The sequence below is a fragment of the Cygnus olor genome, chromosome 3 (assembly GCF_009769625.2).
Source record: "Cygnus olor isolate bCygOlo1 chromosome 3, bCygOlo1.pri.v2, whole genome shotgun sequence".
In the NCBI taxonomy this organism is placed as follows: domain Eukaryota; kingdom Metazoa; phylum Chordata; class Aves; order Anseriformes; family Anatidae; genus Cygnus; species Cygnus olor.
Window position 1 is genome coordinate 72,410,133 of NC_049171.1, and position 14,669 is coordinate 72,424,801.

At 37.0% G+C, this 14,669-nt stretch overlaps 1 protein-coding gene across 1 annotated transcript in view; it reads right to left on the reverse strand.

The window, feature by feature from the left end:
* PRKN (parkin RBR E3 ubiquitin protein ligase) overlaps positions 1-14,669 on the reverse strand; it is a 761,494-nt gene that overhangs the window by 117,579 nt on the left and 629,246 nt on the right. The window contains exon 8 of the mRNA XM_040551523.1: positions 11,977-12,038. Within this exon, the coding sequence (XP_040407457.1) occupies positions 11,977-12,038 (62 nt within the window). The remainder of the gene's footprint in view (positions 1-11,976; positions 12,039-14,669) is intronic.

Here is a 14,669-nt window from a genome sequence, read left to right on the forward strand (position 1 = left end):
ACGCACAACAGCATTCTGTACTTCATATACTTTTAACTTGTTATTGCTCATGAAAATCATGAAAATCCACTTGTTACCTTTTTTTAGGATAACATCTAAGAAAAACCTCTCCAACCTGCACCCCTCTCCAAAGAAATCCCCAAAGGAAATTGAAGTAATAGAACCAAATAGTAATAGAACCAATAGTAATAGAACCAAAACCACATACACAAAACATACAAAAAAGAATTTTAAATTATGAAGACAAGGACTCCACCGCATATTTTCTGTATGCATTTAAGAAGATTTTTCTGCAAATGTTGAAAATATGTCTTGTTACACCATTTTAAACAATAGTGTATGACTTCTTAAAACCCTACAATACATAGACGTGGAAGTGCTGCATCCCAGGAAAAAAAAAAAAAAAAGTTTATCAAACTGAAAGTATTCATGTCTGTCAATTAAAAAAAACAAGCAAAACCACCACCACCAACAACAAAAAAACTCCAAACAAACTTCCTCTCAAATGAAAAGCAAAATCCAAGGGGAGAGGAAGCCTTCAAAACATCATTCAGTATATGAATGGCTGTCAGAAATTGTGAACTAAAGATCTCAAAACATGCAGATACCAGTATTTTGAGAAGGGTATGAGACATCTCTGCAAAGTCTCCTTGAACGTGGGGGCTCAACAGGTCAGCTGGTGGTCTTTTATATTATTACTATGTTCAAACCTGGAGTAATGGAATAAATATTTAATGTTGGAGTCTACCAATTTTCAGCAACATTTGGGATCCTTGCACTAAGAATATGCTGAGTGCTCCAAGTCATGTCACTGGCCTTGAAGAGAAATATAGAATCACAGAATGGTTTGGGTTGGAAAGGACCTTAAACACCATCCAGTTCCAACCCCCCTGCCATGGGCAGGGACACCTCCCATTACACCAGTTTGTTAAAAGCCCCATCCAGCCTGGCCTTGAACACTTCCAGGGATGGGGCATCCACGGCTGCTCTGGGCAGCCTGTTTCAGTGCCTCACCATCTGCTGAGTAAAGAATTTCATCCTTATATCTAATGTAAATCTACACCCTTTTAGTTTAATGCCATTACTCCTTGTCTTGTCACTACACTCCCTGATAAAGAGTCCCTCTACAGCTTTCCTGTAGGCCCCCTTTAGGTATTGTAAGGCCACGATAAGGTTTCCCCTCTTCTCCATGCTGAAGATATGGTCAGCACTGAAAGTATCCACTGAAAGTATTTGTTGACTTAATTCTTCTTCAGGGCACAGGCGGGACCTGAGGGTGAGGATGGCAATCATCTTATGCTGTTAAGAGGCAGCCTTCCATTGTGCTGGGTGTTTGCAAGCACCTTCTCCTTAAGGAGGCAAATGCCAGTGACACTCTGGCTGTGATTCTGTCAGCATTCTCATTACAAATTATCAGCTGAAAAAAAGAATATGCTTTCTAGTCTCTAATTTAAAATAGAGGACATGGAGAGATTCCTTTAGACACCTTTCCTTTTCTTTTGATAGACAAAAATGGATGATAGGTAAGAATCAACCTGTCTTCTTAAGCTGTAGGAAGGAAATGGCCCTTACTGGCCAGGTGGACACAGCAGTTGAATTCTGCCTGAAAATTGTGACGTTTTACTGGTTCGGCTCAGGGCTCATCCCAAATAATTACAGCACTATCATCAGTGATATTCACAGTATAATTGTTAAACAAATGGATCAATTTGAAGAGAGGAAAAATAATTTAAGTGAATTTGCACATCCTGATATCTAGTTACCAGCTTATTTCCAACCTTCAAAGCCCAGATATGTTCATAAGATGTCATTTTCCTTTTTCCTTGTGCATGTACAATACCTCAGGTAAAATTCAACAGCCAACTAGAACAGGTAATAGCAGAATGTATACACATTTTGTCATACATAACTAGGTGATTTATACGCTGTATTCTGCGATCTGAAACAGAATGTCTCACTTTACATTAAGGTTCATTTATAAAAGGTTTGTAAATGACCAAAACATTTAGTTATGAATTATTAATTAACTACTTTCATATAGTGTCAGATTATACCTATTAGAGGCATTTTCTCTTGATATAACACAGCTATACATATCACATGGTACTGATGCAATCAACATGCTTAAAACAAGTCAATCTGCAAAAGCACTTAAACGTCTTTGGAGTCCATGATGTATTCTCAATCACGTCTGGATAAGATGCTTAAGGACAATCTACCACCACTGGTTTACTTTGCATCTTACTCTTAACCAGAGATTGAAAGTAGGATTCATTTAATTTAGTTTCAGTTTCTGCAGTGATGATGCCTTTGGTTGCACAGGTTGTTTACACTCATTTAACAGAGACAAAAATAGGATGCAGTTCATCTTTTCTCTTGTGGATGCATGCCATAGTATCAGAACTGAGTCCTAGACGGCATTGTTGTATTAACTCTAAAGAGAGGTCAGACTGTTTTCAAAATGTTGATGCCTGACGTTAGGTGACTGCCACAACAGGTACTTCAGTACCACTAATTCTGATCCTAAGCCACTGGGCCAAACTATTTTTAAAATCAAAGATTAGGTACATAAGTAGGTTAGACTGCGAATCACCTCACAGAATTTTCTCTCTTCAGAAATTAAACATCTAACCTAAACAACTCATATAGGCTCCAAATATATTTATCGTGAAGAGACAGTTATCCCAAGAATGGAATTTATCCTGACTTAAATGTAAAGTCTAAGATAGGTGGGCTGAATCACCCTCTGGAAATGCTATAGTTGAAGCTGAGACAGCTAACTTAGGCTAGATATATTACACTTAAAGAGCTGTCATTGGAAGATTAATCTAACTCTTCTGTACATTCCAAATATTTCACATTATCTGTTACTCAATTGTTAGCAATGTGCCCCCTAGTTAGAGATGCACTCATCAGGTGTAAAAGGGTTTTACATGTTACAAGTAGGAAAAATATCCCTAATTACTTTTAGAAAAAAACTCTTAAAAATGTAATATATGGGAAATTCGACTGAACTGGCATTTGTGGTACCCGATTTCAATTCCTGGCAGCCACACAGCCTTCCTGTGGTTTTCACGTAAGTCACTTAATCTATGCTTCTCATCAGTTCCCCATTTCTAAAGAGGGAAAATGATACTTGCTGATTTCACTGTAGTGTTGAGAGGTAAAATCCATTAATAGTCATGAGGACATCAAATACTATGGTAATGAGAGGCATAGAATTACACAGAAATCACCAGCCATCTACTGCTGCTAGAAATCAGCTTTTGAGCAAAGCATGCCAGACATTTATATGCTACTGTAATAAAGGCCTCAGAAATGTAGGTAGGTAAATAGTTGCCGGATTCAATATCGAACCATATATTTCAATGCTTATTTGGAAAAAAAAAAAAAAAAGCCTTTAAAAATATGATTTACTCCAAATTGCTAGTGCTAAGACAGCTAGACGTATACAAACAAGATATTCTTAAAACTTTTTTTTTTTTTTTCCTGTCATGAACTTTCCCCTCAGTTTGTGGACTGACCCAGTTAACCCAAATTTATACTATTCATGGAATAGAATGTTGAGTAGAAAAAATTCCCAGCTCCACTTTTGGTATTTCAACCACATCACGAAGTTCTTTCATGCAAGCTTTGCTCATAAAGAGTTGTCAGAGCCTTTAGAAATGATTTTTATAAATTATTATAAATTATAGTATGAAACAGACATGGAAGCTGAATAGCTGTAACCATTTATTCCCTGCTCCCCACTTTCCAGATTGGGATGGCATCCCTTGAGTGTTAGAATAGTACCAGGTTTTCAACCAGTGGAAATTCAATCATTTGATGTTGTAAATCAGGGGTAATATAATTGAAATCACTGGGCTGACAGAGGAATAAGACAGGTTTAACTATAGATTGCTGTATTTTAAGCTTCATTGAGAAGTAGATATTAAGACAAACCTGAAATGCACCTGGATGAATAAAACCCTTGTGAAATACACTTTGTGAACACAACGCTTCCTTGCCATATTATTTAATTTGCAAGTTATGCTTTAATGTGACGTGATATTTTAATTTTGTGTTTATACTTTGGGCACGGTTTTTCTTTTTCCTTTTTTTTTTTTTTTTCCCAAATCTAAAAGCATCTGCTCAGTAGTAGCCTCACAGGGAATTCTGGACAAAAGTTAAACAGGTAGATGTAAAGCCAAAATTTCTAATCTCTAAACAGTAATTTGATTACTTGCTTCTTTTAACTGTGTGTAACGGTCTCAGAGGAAAGAAAATCTACTTTCTGGAGTCAGATTGTTTTTATTGCTTATATAAATCAAATAACCATCTGTGTGTTTCAAAATTAGATTGTGGAGGCTATTAGTCCATAATGTAGACTAAGCACTTTATTTATATGTATTATACACATACAAAAATAAAATAAAATTAGTTACATAATGTAATTAGGCAACTTAATGTACAAAACCCTTAGCATACATTGGACTCATAGAAGTACTTACAAAAAAAAGGCATCATGTTGATGACTTAAAATACAGTTAAAAAGAGACGGACTGATGTGGTTGTCCAACCATTAGGTGGTTCATTGGACCACTCTTAGTTTATTTTTCCTGAGTTTCCGGGCTCCATTGCTGGCCAGGGAGGGGATGTGATGAACAAGTTCAGAACATCAGCTCCTTGTTCCCTCCGGAGCACTGAGTACCCCAGAGAAGTCCAGAAAGAGAACCATCTTCCACAGGGCTGGAATTTGCCTGACTTTGGACAGTCATAGAAAGGTGGGTAAGGCAGTCTGAAGAAAACATCTCAGATAAAAAACACATGACTATGGACAAAATGAAACTAGAACAGAGAGGAGGAAAGAAATGGAAGACTGCAGTTTGCAGAATGATATGGAAGAAGGCACAAGGTGAGGAGTATGAAAAATAAAATACTGAGAAGAGAGGACACTGGAGAAAGCTGTATAGGAAATCAGACTGAATATATGAGAGGCAATATGATGCAGTGAGGAAAGTTAACTAAGCACAGTGTATGGTTTGACACGCTATTAAAAATCTATCGTAAATTTGTTATCTTCCAGCAGGTATTTGTGGGATCAGTCTGAATAGACTGAATGCTGGAGATTAACATTCAGTTCCTTCTGACCCTTGTGGAGCTTGAATCCACATTCCTTTGTCCCCCACAGATGACAACCATCAAGTCTTGTAACAGATAATGCTGTAAATAGATGCAACTGAGATTCACTGAAGAAGACACTGGCTCAAAAGAATTCCACAATTCCACTTCTCAGGCCAAAAGAGTAAATGTCTGCATAGTCCATGAAAGCAGATCAAAGTCACCTATGGCATATATGTAGTTTCACCTGCTACATCAACCTGAGACCCTGAATATTGGGATTCAGATTTTCTCTCTGAATTTAATAAAAACTGGGTGGAAGAGAATTCCTTTTTTTTAGAAACACATTTTTTATTGATAGTTTCTATAGAAAAGTAAAAAACAGAAATTTGGTTCCTAAACTAAATGACTTTTTGTTTGTTTTTGACAGGAAAAGAATATCCTTTAAATTAGTTTTGATCACAAGTACTTTCTCCCTCATTCCTCCTCCATTTTTTATTTCAGCTATTGGACCAAAAATAAATTACTCTCACTTCTCTAATGCACAGACAACATGGAGAAAAAGGATAAGAAAGTAGAGATGCCCTATCTATGACAAGAACTCAAAGAGGATGAAGTTCTGGTAACCCAGAAGAGGCAAGGCTGAGGAACTCACATGGATTCTATTTACCTCTGAAGTTAGAGAAGGAGAGGGCTAGAAGACATGAAAACCAGATATAGCATAGAAAAAGAAGGGAGTCAAATCACCGGTCATATGACATTGCAAGACTGCAATGTTTGTTGTGTAGTTCAGGCTATAGAAAAAAGAAGGTGTAAGGAATGTAAGGAACATCAGAAGTTAAATGCAGTACTTCAGTTTTAGAGAGAGAGTGATGGGATAGTGATGACAAATCCAAAAAGTAAGCCAATTAGGACAGACAGAAATCAGACAGACATGGAATAGAAAATTTGAAGAAACTGAGAGATGCATCATTCGCATTGAGGTGGTAGCTGAAGTCAAGTGGGAAAGCACCAAGCTGTGGGAAAGTCTACTCATACAGACTTAAGAATACTTACAAAACAGCTTTGCTTTAGTAATTATGAACTGGAAAAATTATTCAGTGAAAATTTCTTTATTTTTTTTTAATTTTGATTTTTATTTTTCTAACTGCATGTGAATTACTGAGAGGTGTCTGGTAGTTTTTTCACACATAGCTTCCAAAAATTCTTCACCCACAATTATTTCAGAAGCATTTTGTTGATCACATTTGGCATTTTCCAGCATTAAACTCAGATGATAAATTAGAACTGTCACGTGACGTTACTTTTTCTTGAATGGGGAGATATCACATCAATTAATTCAACACTGACTTTACACTAATAATCTGTAACATATATTTAAAAAAGATCCTCCAGCAAGTATTACATGCAAAAAAAAAAAAAAAAAAAATCATGAGAACCTTCTCCCTGCCACACACACTTATTGCAAATTCCTTACAAAACCCAAATTAATGTTACACAATTTTTGTCTACACTGCATTCTTTTAGTACTAGATTCCCATATCTCCTAAGGTTACATCTCACAGCAAAAGCTAGTACAGTCCCACACCACCTTTGATAAGCATGGCAATGTGCATCTACAGATTTTCAAAACAGGATATTCCTTTGCCTGTTTCCCCCAACTCACAAGGAAATGAGAAAAAAAAAAAAAGAGAGAGAGAGGGAGAGAGAGAAAATTGTCTCCATGCCAGCTTGCTCTGATTCCAGGGATATAAACACCCACAACATTTCTGAAGAAAAAGTGAGCAGTGCTATGAGCTGCTGTAACAGCTGATAGGAGAGATCTGTTAAAATTGATCATTCCCCTGTCAAAATATCAAGAAACTGGCCAATACATTCTGCAAAGTTGTCAGAGCAGATGATATAGCAGAGAAGCATAGCTATACATTACTTTGCAGCTTCTTTTCTTGCCACTAGCATGTCATCTGCTTCATCTGTTCTGTGACCTGTTGGGGGCACTCAGGTATAGCAGCAGACTGCTTTTGCAATTGTTTTCCCTTCCAGCCTTCAGATGTAGCTGCAATTTTATTCATGAATCACAATATTCCATTTAAACAATTAAACAAGGGTGTTTTTTTTTTTTTATCACTTTGGGGAGAAGAGGGAAGTTTCTCAGAGAGTCATTACGAGACTCCATAAGAGTTCACTTGCTATGTGGGTATATTATAGTGCTAAAGTCTGAATTAAAGTGTTCTCTCTGCTATCTCTGTCACTGGCTTGTTGAATTACCTGCCTTACACTGCATTTGGACAGAGCCCATATTTACTGCATCTTTAACATATTTTTTGTTAGCAGCTTGTATGATCACGACTCGTAGAATCATTTGCGTTTACTTGCAGGGGCAGCCAGCCTGACATGGCAAACAGCTACTGCAGAAGACTGTAACTTTTTTATATTGTGCTCTTTTTCAATAGTTCCCCAGTTAATAAATCTTTCATCCCAATCCTGAATGTATCTCAAGGTACCTATGAAGTGAAGCGGTTAGACAGCAGGTTGGACTGCATCCATTATGCTAGGGGAAAATTATGGATTAGGAATAGTGAGACTGAATTGCAAGAAAAAGCTCAGCAGAGCTAAGGCCAGTTAGAAGGCTCCAGGTTTTCCCCTTCCTGAGGCTGCATGGCCAGGAGAGTCTCTTTGCCTTATGCAGACTTTTGTGCACTGGGACTGTCTGTTAAAAAGGTGTTCCAAAACAAACCAGTCAAAGCTGCTTTCTTAACTTTTACTGCATCTTTTCCACTCATATAATACTGTAGGAAACTAGAAACTGGAAAAAGAATAAAGATCCAAGACATGAAGAAGCCCTTTCATTTTCACCAGCTCCAGAAGTGGCTTACCTTTGGAGACTTTTCTAGGTCATACTCTCTGGCACCTTTTCAAAGCACCAAGTATCAAGTGGGGTAGCGATCTGTTGCTAAATGTATTGTGTTGCATTTTAAAACAATTACATTGGAAGCCAATTTTATGTGGTAAATTAGGTATCCAAAATGTGTATCATGTACCAGTGGGTCTTGTACTCTTCTATTTCACCACATAGACTATGATTACCTCTTTCCATAAAGTCTAAAAATAATTCCCTCTTTAAAAAACTATCTTGATGCCACCAATTAAACCTTAAAAGATAGACTTTCTGGCAATAATGAATGTCCCGTAATGCACATGCCTGAGGAAATAGGAGACACGGGAAATTTACATGTCCTTGAGACTACTGAGATTTTAGACTATTTGGACAACTGTTTTATTATCATGGGACTTTTAGCAAATATTAGATTAATCAGCAACTCTTCACATTTCAAGTTAATATAAAGCCTTTTTTTTCTCAGTTTTCCTTTAGTGCTTACACGTAGATAAAGAAACAGTTTATTTCGATAGGCAGATAGGTAGGCAGACACATTTTCCAGTGGTTTGATTGTATAAGCTTCTCAACACCTTATCTCTTCATGACACCAATAAAAATTATATATGCTCATTCTTTACATGAAACAAATATGCAGTAAAGACATGGTAAAGACCACTGCTTTGTATTAGAAACAGTTGATTGACTTTAATTTGACTGAAATTTGGTTGACAAAAGTAAGAGAGTTGATGAAGCAGACTTCTCTAACACTGCTTTAACTGGAACTGCTTTAACTGGAACCTATGAGGACCTACACTGACAATGTCCATTTCAGACTAAAAGGTTCCTTCATTCTACTGGAGAGATATTTAGCTGACAGAAACTGGCTGCCTTTTGCTGTAAAAGCAATTTTTTAGTTCTGTTTTAGGGGCATGTGATAGTTCTTTCTGAGTCACATTTATAGGTTTGAGTTTATTTGTTTATATGATGATCACTTATTACCTTGTGATAGAACAGAGGGAATTTGAAATTTAAAGGATCTAGACATTGAGGAATAGCAGATGTACTGGTGCTGTAGAGTGGCGGAAAGAAAAGATGCTGGGAATTTTTTGTTTTTCACTACTGAAAGGTATAATAGGATTTAATGTTTGTAAGTGATTTGTAAACAAATAATGGATGTTTTTCTCAGCAATATACTCCAGTTTAAACAAGAATTAATCCAAGAAAGTCATGCAATGTGGATTCTAAAGGAGATCAGAAAAGATTATCAAAATAGTCCATTCTGCTTTTATAATCCGGCCTTGAATACATAAGCATTTTAAAAATAAATCAAGTTTGGACATGTAACAGTAACATGCCCCTATTATTTCTTGGCTGTTGCTTGGATTTGAAGAAAATATATGTAGACTAATAATGCTGAAATTTTAATTAGTCTGAATAAAACAGGGTCATAATTAATTATGATTTTTCTTCTAACTAGGATGAATGATAACAGAAAAAGACATTAAATTTTTTTTGAAAAGCAAATGCGTAACTAAACACATATGAGAAATAATCAGATAGTCATATGAATAAGGACTTTGCCCAAAATTCATTAAGATGTATTTTATTATTATTTTTTACCTTGTTTTTGCACCAACTTCTCCCTAACTGTCAAACTGCATGTTAATTTCAAACGAGGGCTACTGTGGTCATCACTAAACTCATGGCAACAAAACTTTTGTGGGGAGAGAATGTAATTGCAATATGCTTCACGCTTTTGTCTGCTCACGGAATAATTCAAGTGGCATGGCAATGTTCACTAGTTGCAAAGACATTTATTAAGACTGTAATGATAATCATTGTATCTGAATAACCTGTTAGTGTAGCTAGTTTCAGAGAAAGACAAATTTTTATAGGTCAGATCCATTTTGTAGAACAACTTTCCATCTGCATAGTTTTACGCTCCTAATGCACAGTGGCAAACATTTCTCATCTGTTTAGGTGTAGGCACTACAAAGAGCAGTAATTTCATTACAAAAGTCAGTAAAAATGCAAAAAATATTTCGAGTGGCAAAAATATAGTACTTCATAGCAAGGCTTTATTCATCAAACTCCTCCACTCTGTTCAAGACTTCTCTTATTATTGGACAGAAATTAATTGCCTTTTCCTTTAAGGTTCCTCGTGGTTTACATCACCTCACCTTTGAAGATCACATTTATGACTATATAACTTAATACTTTCTTAATGCAAAGATGTAGTTGAGTGGAATAAAGAAAGAAAGCATTCAGATTACAAAGGCAATCTTAAGTCTGACATTTCCTAATGTCTGAATTCTTGACTGGCACTCTAAACTCTTAGCTTTCATTTTTACGTCTATCACTTCCTTTTCTAAAAAGCAAACAGGAAAAAAAATAAAATTCATCAACTAAATTCTGTTGCTCTGCCAGTGGTTATTATCAAAGCTGGGATCTACGAGTCCATCCTCAGACCTCTACCAGCAGAGTTAACAAATTCTGCCTGGTTCAGCCCTCTCACTCCTACTGTCTCTTGGTTTACCTGTTTCTTAATTCACCTTCAAATCTCTGCTTTGTTCCCTCTCCTCCTAGCCCATTTATGTTCACCCCCTTGGGCAGCTCATTAAACACAGATCTTTTATTTACCAGTCCCTTCCAGCAAGTTTCTTTACCTTGTCCTTCCAGTTCTTGGTCCCAGCTTCTTGTCAGACTCTTATTCCTACCACTCTGGTTTCTACTTCTACCATATCTGACAAGACAGTCCCATCTCCCCACAGTTCCAAGCTTCATCTTGCTCTGCCCTCCATTTGTCATCTGGTTCTCACCAGTCTTGCAGCCCCATCAAACCCAGTCTTAATTTCTTTTATTTCCTCTTCCTGAATCCTCAGTCTCATCAGATTCCTGCTTCCAGTCTTTCCTCTGTCCTACCCTGTTTTCTGTCTTTTTTTTCCATTCCTGTCAGACAAATCCTCCCACACTCCCCTTCATGCTGCCTTCTTGCTGAGAAGCTGAATTCCTTAGGACTTATGCATTTGACTTTTTTTTAACAACTGAAGTGGGAGACTGGTGGAGAAAAACTGGAAATCTAGAAAATGTACCAGCAGTCCTACATGTAAGAAAAATATGCCTGTAGGAGAGTGAAATAGAAAGGTGGAGCAACAGGGTGTACTAGACAATATAATCTGCTCTAACGGCTAAGTGATCATGCTTTGAATTAACATTTAAGGACTTTCTCCTGTCACAGCCTTCACATATCTTTGTGCAAGTCCCTTGGGGCTAGGTTCATTAACAGATGCAAATATTCTGATGTACAGCACACTAACGCTGACCTTTCAGGTCCTTGGTTCCCAGTACCCACAGCAATTCTATGTTAGGCAGCTGGGCTTCATAACCAGTACATTAAGGAAGATACTTGAGGCAAGGACAACTTGAATTTCAGAAGCACTGAGCATTGAAAATTCAAACTTGCCTCTCAACATTTAAGGCTATTTTCTCAATATCTCTGTACATTGATTTTATTATTAATAAAATAGTAACTATGACCATTTAATGAGTGTGGTAAAGCATACCTCACATGCTTTTGTAAGATCCCTCTATAGAAACAGTTTTGTCAGTGCAAAGCACAGATATCATGATGAATGAGAAACATATTTTTAAAAGAGATCAGAGGCCACAAAAAGAGATGGACAATATCAAGTAGCTGTAAATATCAGTCCCTTAGTCAGATTGTTTGTCTATTTGCTGTTTTAGAGAGCCTGTTAACTGCTGTAGTCCAAAGCTGAAAAGCTGTGGCAGGTAGCAGATGTACCAATTAATAACCTGTCAAGGCTGATGGATAGAATGAAAAAAAAATCTCACATATATCTCCTGTGTGTTTTTTCCCCCACATTTCAGGTCACTGGGGGTCATGAGACACACTTTGTATCCCTGGAGATAGACGAAACTGTCTCATTAGTGTCTATCTTTCACGACATTAAGATGCTGACTTTGAGATGCTAACTCACCTGTTCTTCTCCCAGAATCCTGAAGTGATGAAGCTCTTTAATCAAGGAATCTGGACAGCCAGCTGTTGGAAAGAAACAAAACCAGGCACTTTAGAGTTCCCTGCCAGTGTGGTTTCAGCTATAAAATACATAGACGTAGAGAGGATAGAATATGCAGATTACATTAGATTTAGAAGATTAGGAAGATAAGCCATGGTTCTGTGGGCACCAGAATGCTGAAAACCATCCATCAAATAATCCCTTCACATTTCAGAGCACGCTACCAAGAATGCTTAGAAAGGTTATATTCCGTATATTTTAGCCCTTTCCCCAAAGGACTAGAATCAAAAGCAAGATGAAAAGGGCAGCACTGTCTGCCAGATAACGCCAACCCTTAGTGTAAGCCAACAAGCCTGTTAAAAGAGGTTCTTACATCAAAACCTTGGAGCTGCCCAAAGCTGAATTCTGATTTACACACCAGGTTTGGACTCATCTCTAAGCATTGTATAGGCTTTTTCCAGTTCCCTGAAGGATTTCACAGGCTCTGCAGACCCCACAGGTCACTTTACTTTTGGCTGTCACCAACATAATCCATTTCACACAGATGTAGTTGTCACCCACAGGTGCAATACACAAACCAACTACACATGCAGAAGAGAGATTTGCCAGAACTTTGCAATCAGTTTAATGTTCGATGGTTACAGCCTTTCACATCTGTACCAGCCAGAATGAAAGAGTATGTCTTGCTAGATGCTACGCACTTTGCTGACCTCTTCAGACTGTGGTAACCTTCCTGGTGATGAAATCCAAGCATGCTACTCAGTTTTGTACACTACTAGACTCATTTCTGGCAAGGGATAAAAGTGCAGACTGTGAAAGCAATCTGGGCTTTATTCTTCTTACCATAAATTGAAGGATCTGCTTGTGAACAGAGAAACTTCCTTAAAAGGGATTAAAAGCAGAGTTCTCCCCAGAACATGGGAAGAACTAAGATTTTATCAACCTGCTTTTCTGCTGCTGTAACTACAAATGGTTACCTCTCACCCTTAATGACTCCTATTAAAAGAATGTAAATGAATTTGGAGACAGTTGTCAGGAAATCTCCATTAGCACTGTGGCTTCACTCAAAGGCAATGAGGCATGGCCTACATTTGCAACTCCTGCTGGCATAGCTGTGTTAGGGATACAGAGGGTCAAACCTTTATACTTGCAAGCAACATAACTAAAAAGGCAAAAATCCTGGTTTAGACACATTTGTAGTAGTACAAGTCTTTCAATGGTATAACTTTTTATACCTAGCAAGCTGATTTAAATGGTATTCTAAACAAATTCTCACTGGTAAATATTCTATCTCCATTCAGAGGAGGTACATGTGGAGAATGCACCATCAGCACAACTTCATCACCAATACATCCTTACTACTTCTTCTAGCATTATTTTTCTATCCATTTTCAGTGGGATTTCCATCTCCATCTTCCAGTTCATCTAAATCCTGAATGTATCAACTGCTCTGTCTTACTAAATCCTTGATCTTGGCCTGACTTGTAGCCCAGAGCAGCTGAATTCTCTGATTTTAGATCAGAAATCACTGCCTAAAATACAGCTCCTCTCTCCTACCCTCAAGATCCTATGTAATTATTACAACTTTTTCTTCATGTCACTTTTACTGAAATATCTGCATCGATTTTACACTGCTAAAGGAATTTCTAACCATTGAGGATACCTGATTTTATATAATACTGTATGCTAATCTACAACAGATGCTAACTTTCTAGCAATGGCTAAACTTTTTGCTTGTCACTGCTTCTTTCAGTCTTCATTGCTTCTTCTTCAACCAGTCTTTTTCCTCTCTTATCTTTCCCATTTTGTTGTTCACTAAATTCCTTAAGATGGGGAAGTTTCCCTTTTCTTGCCTAGCAAGATTTTTTTTTCTTCCTGCTCTCCTTGAAGTCATATTTTTCAAATGTCTATTTCTCCCAGAAGTCCATCCCATTTTGCCCTCTTCTTGCACAATTTATGTAATCATCCTTATGTGAGCTGTTTACCTGTATTCTTTCTCCCATGTTAGAGACTGTTAACACTTTGGAACCAAGAATCTTTGTTAAAAATTGTGTAAAACATAGATTAGCATACATATATATGTTTATTATCAGTGTTACTGGTTGTCTACTGATGTACCCTCTTCCCAACCAAGTATTTCTACAACCTATTTTTCAGACTTGCCCAATCCAGTTTTCAACCTTTTCATAGTCCAGACTGGATCTCAAAATATGATTACACAAGAGATCCTGAAGTCACTAACAAAGAAGGGATATAGCTTAAAAATCATGTCATTGCTAGCAAGTTGCACCCCAGCAACAATCAGTTCAGAAATGTCAAATTTGTGTGATATCAAATTATACTGACAGACACTAACAATTTGCTGTCCTTTCAGAGCAATGATCAAACAACAGTTGGAGGAAAAAAATGGAAATAATGAAGACACATGTAAAATGATAAAAGAAGTAAGATAAAAATATCTTCCCTTCTTTTTGAATGTTTCTGGATGTATTTCTGATATTTCCATTTTTTTCTTTTTTTTTTTTTTTTCCCCAGTTCTGTAAGCAGACCTTTGTAAAACATGCTTCAAAACTGTGAACATTTTTTACCAAATATCTGTGAGCTTTGAAAAAAGTCTTGGTTGATATTAAGTTCCTGCATTGTAACTAGAAACA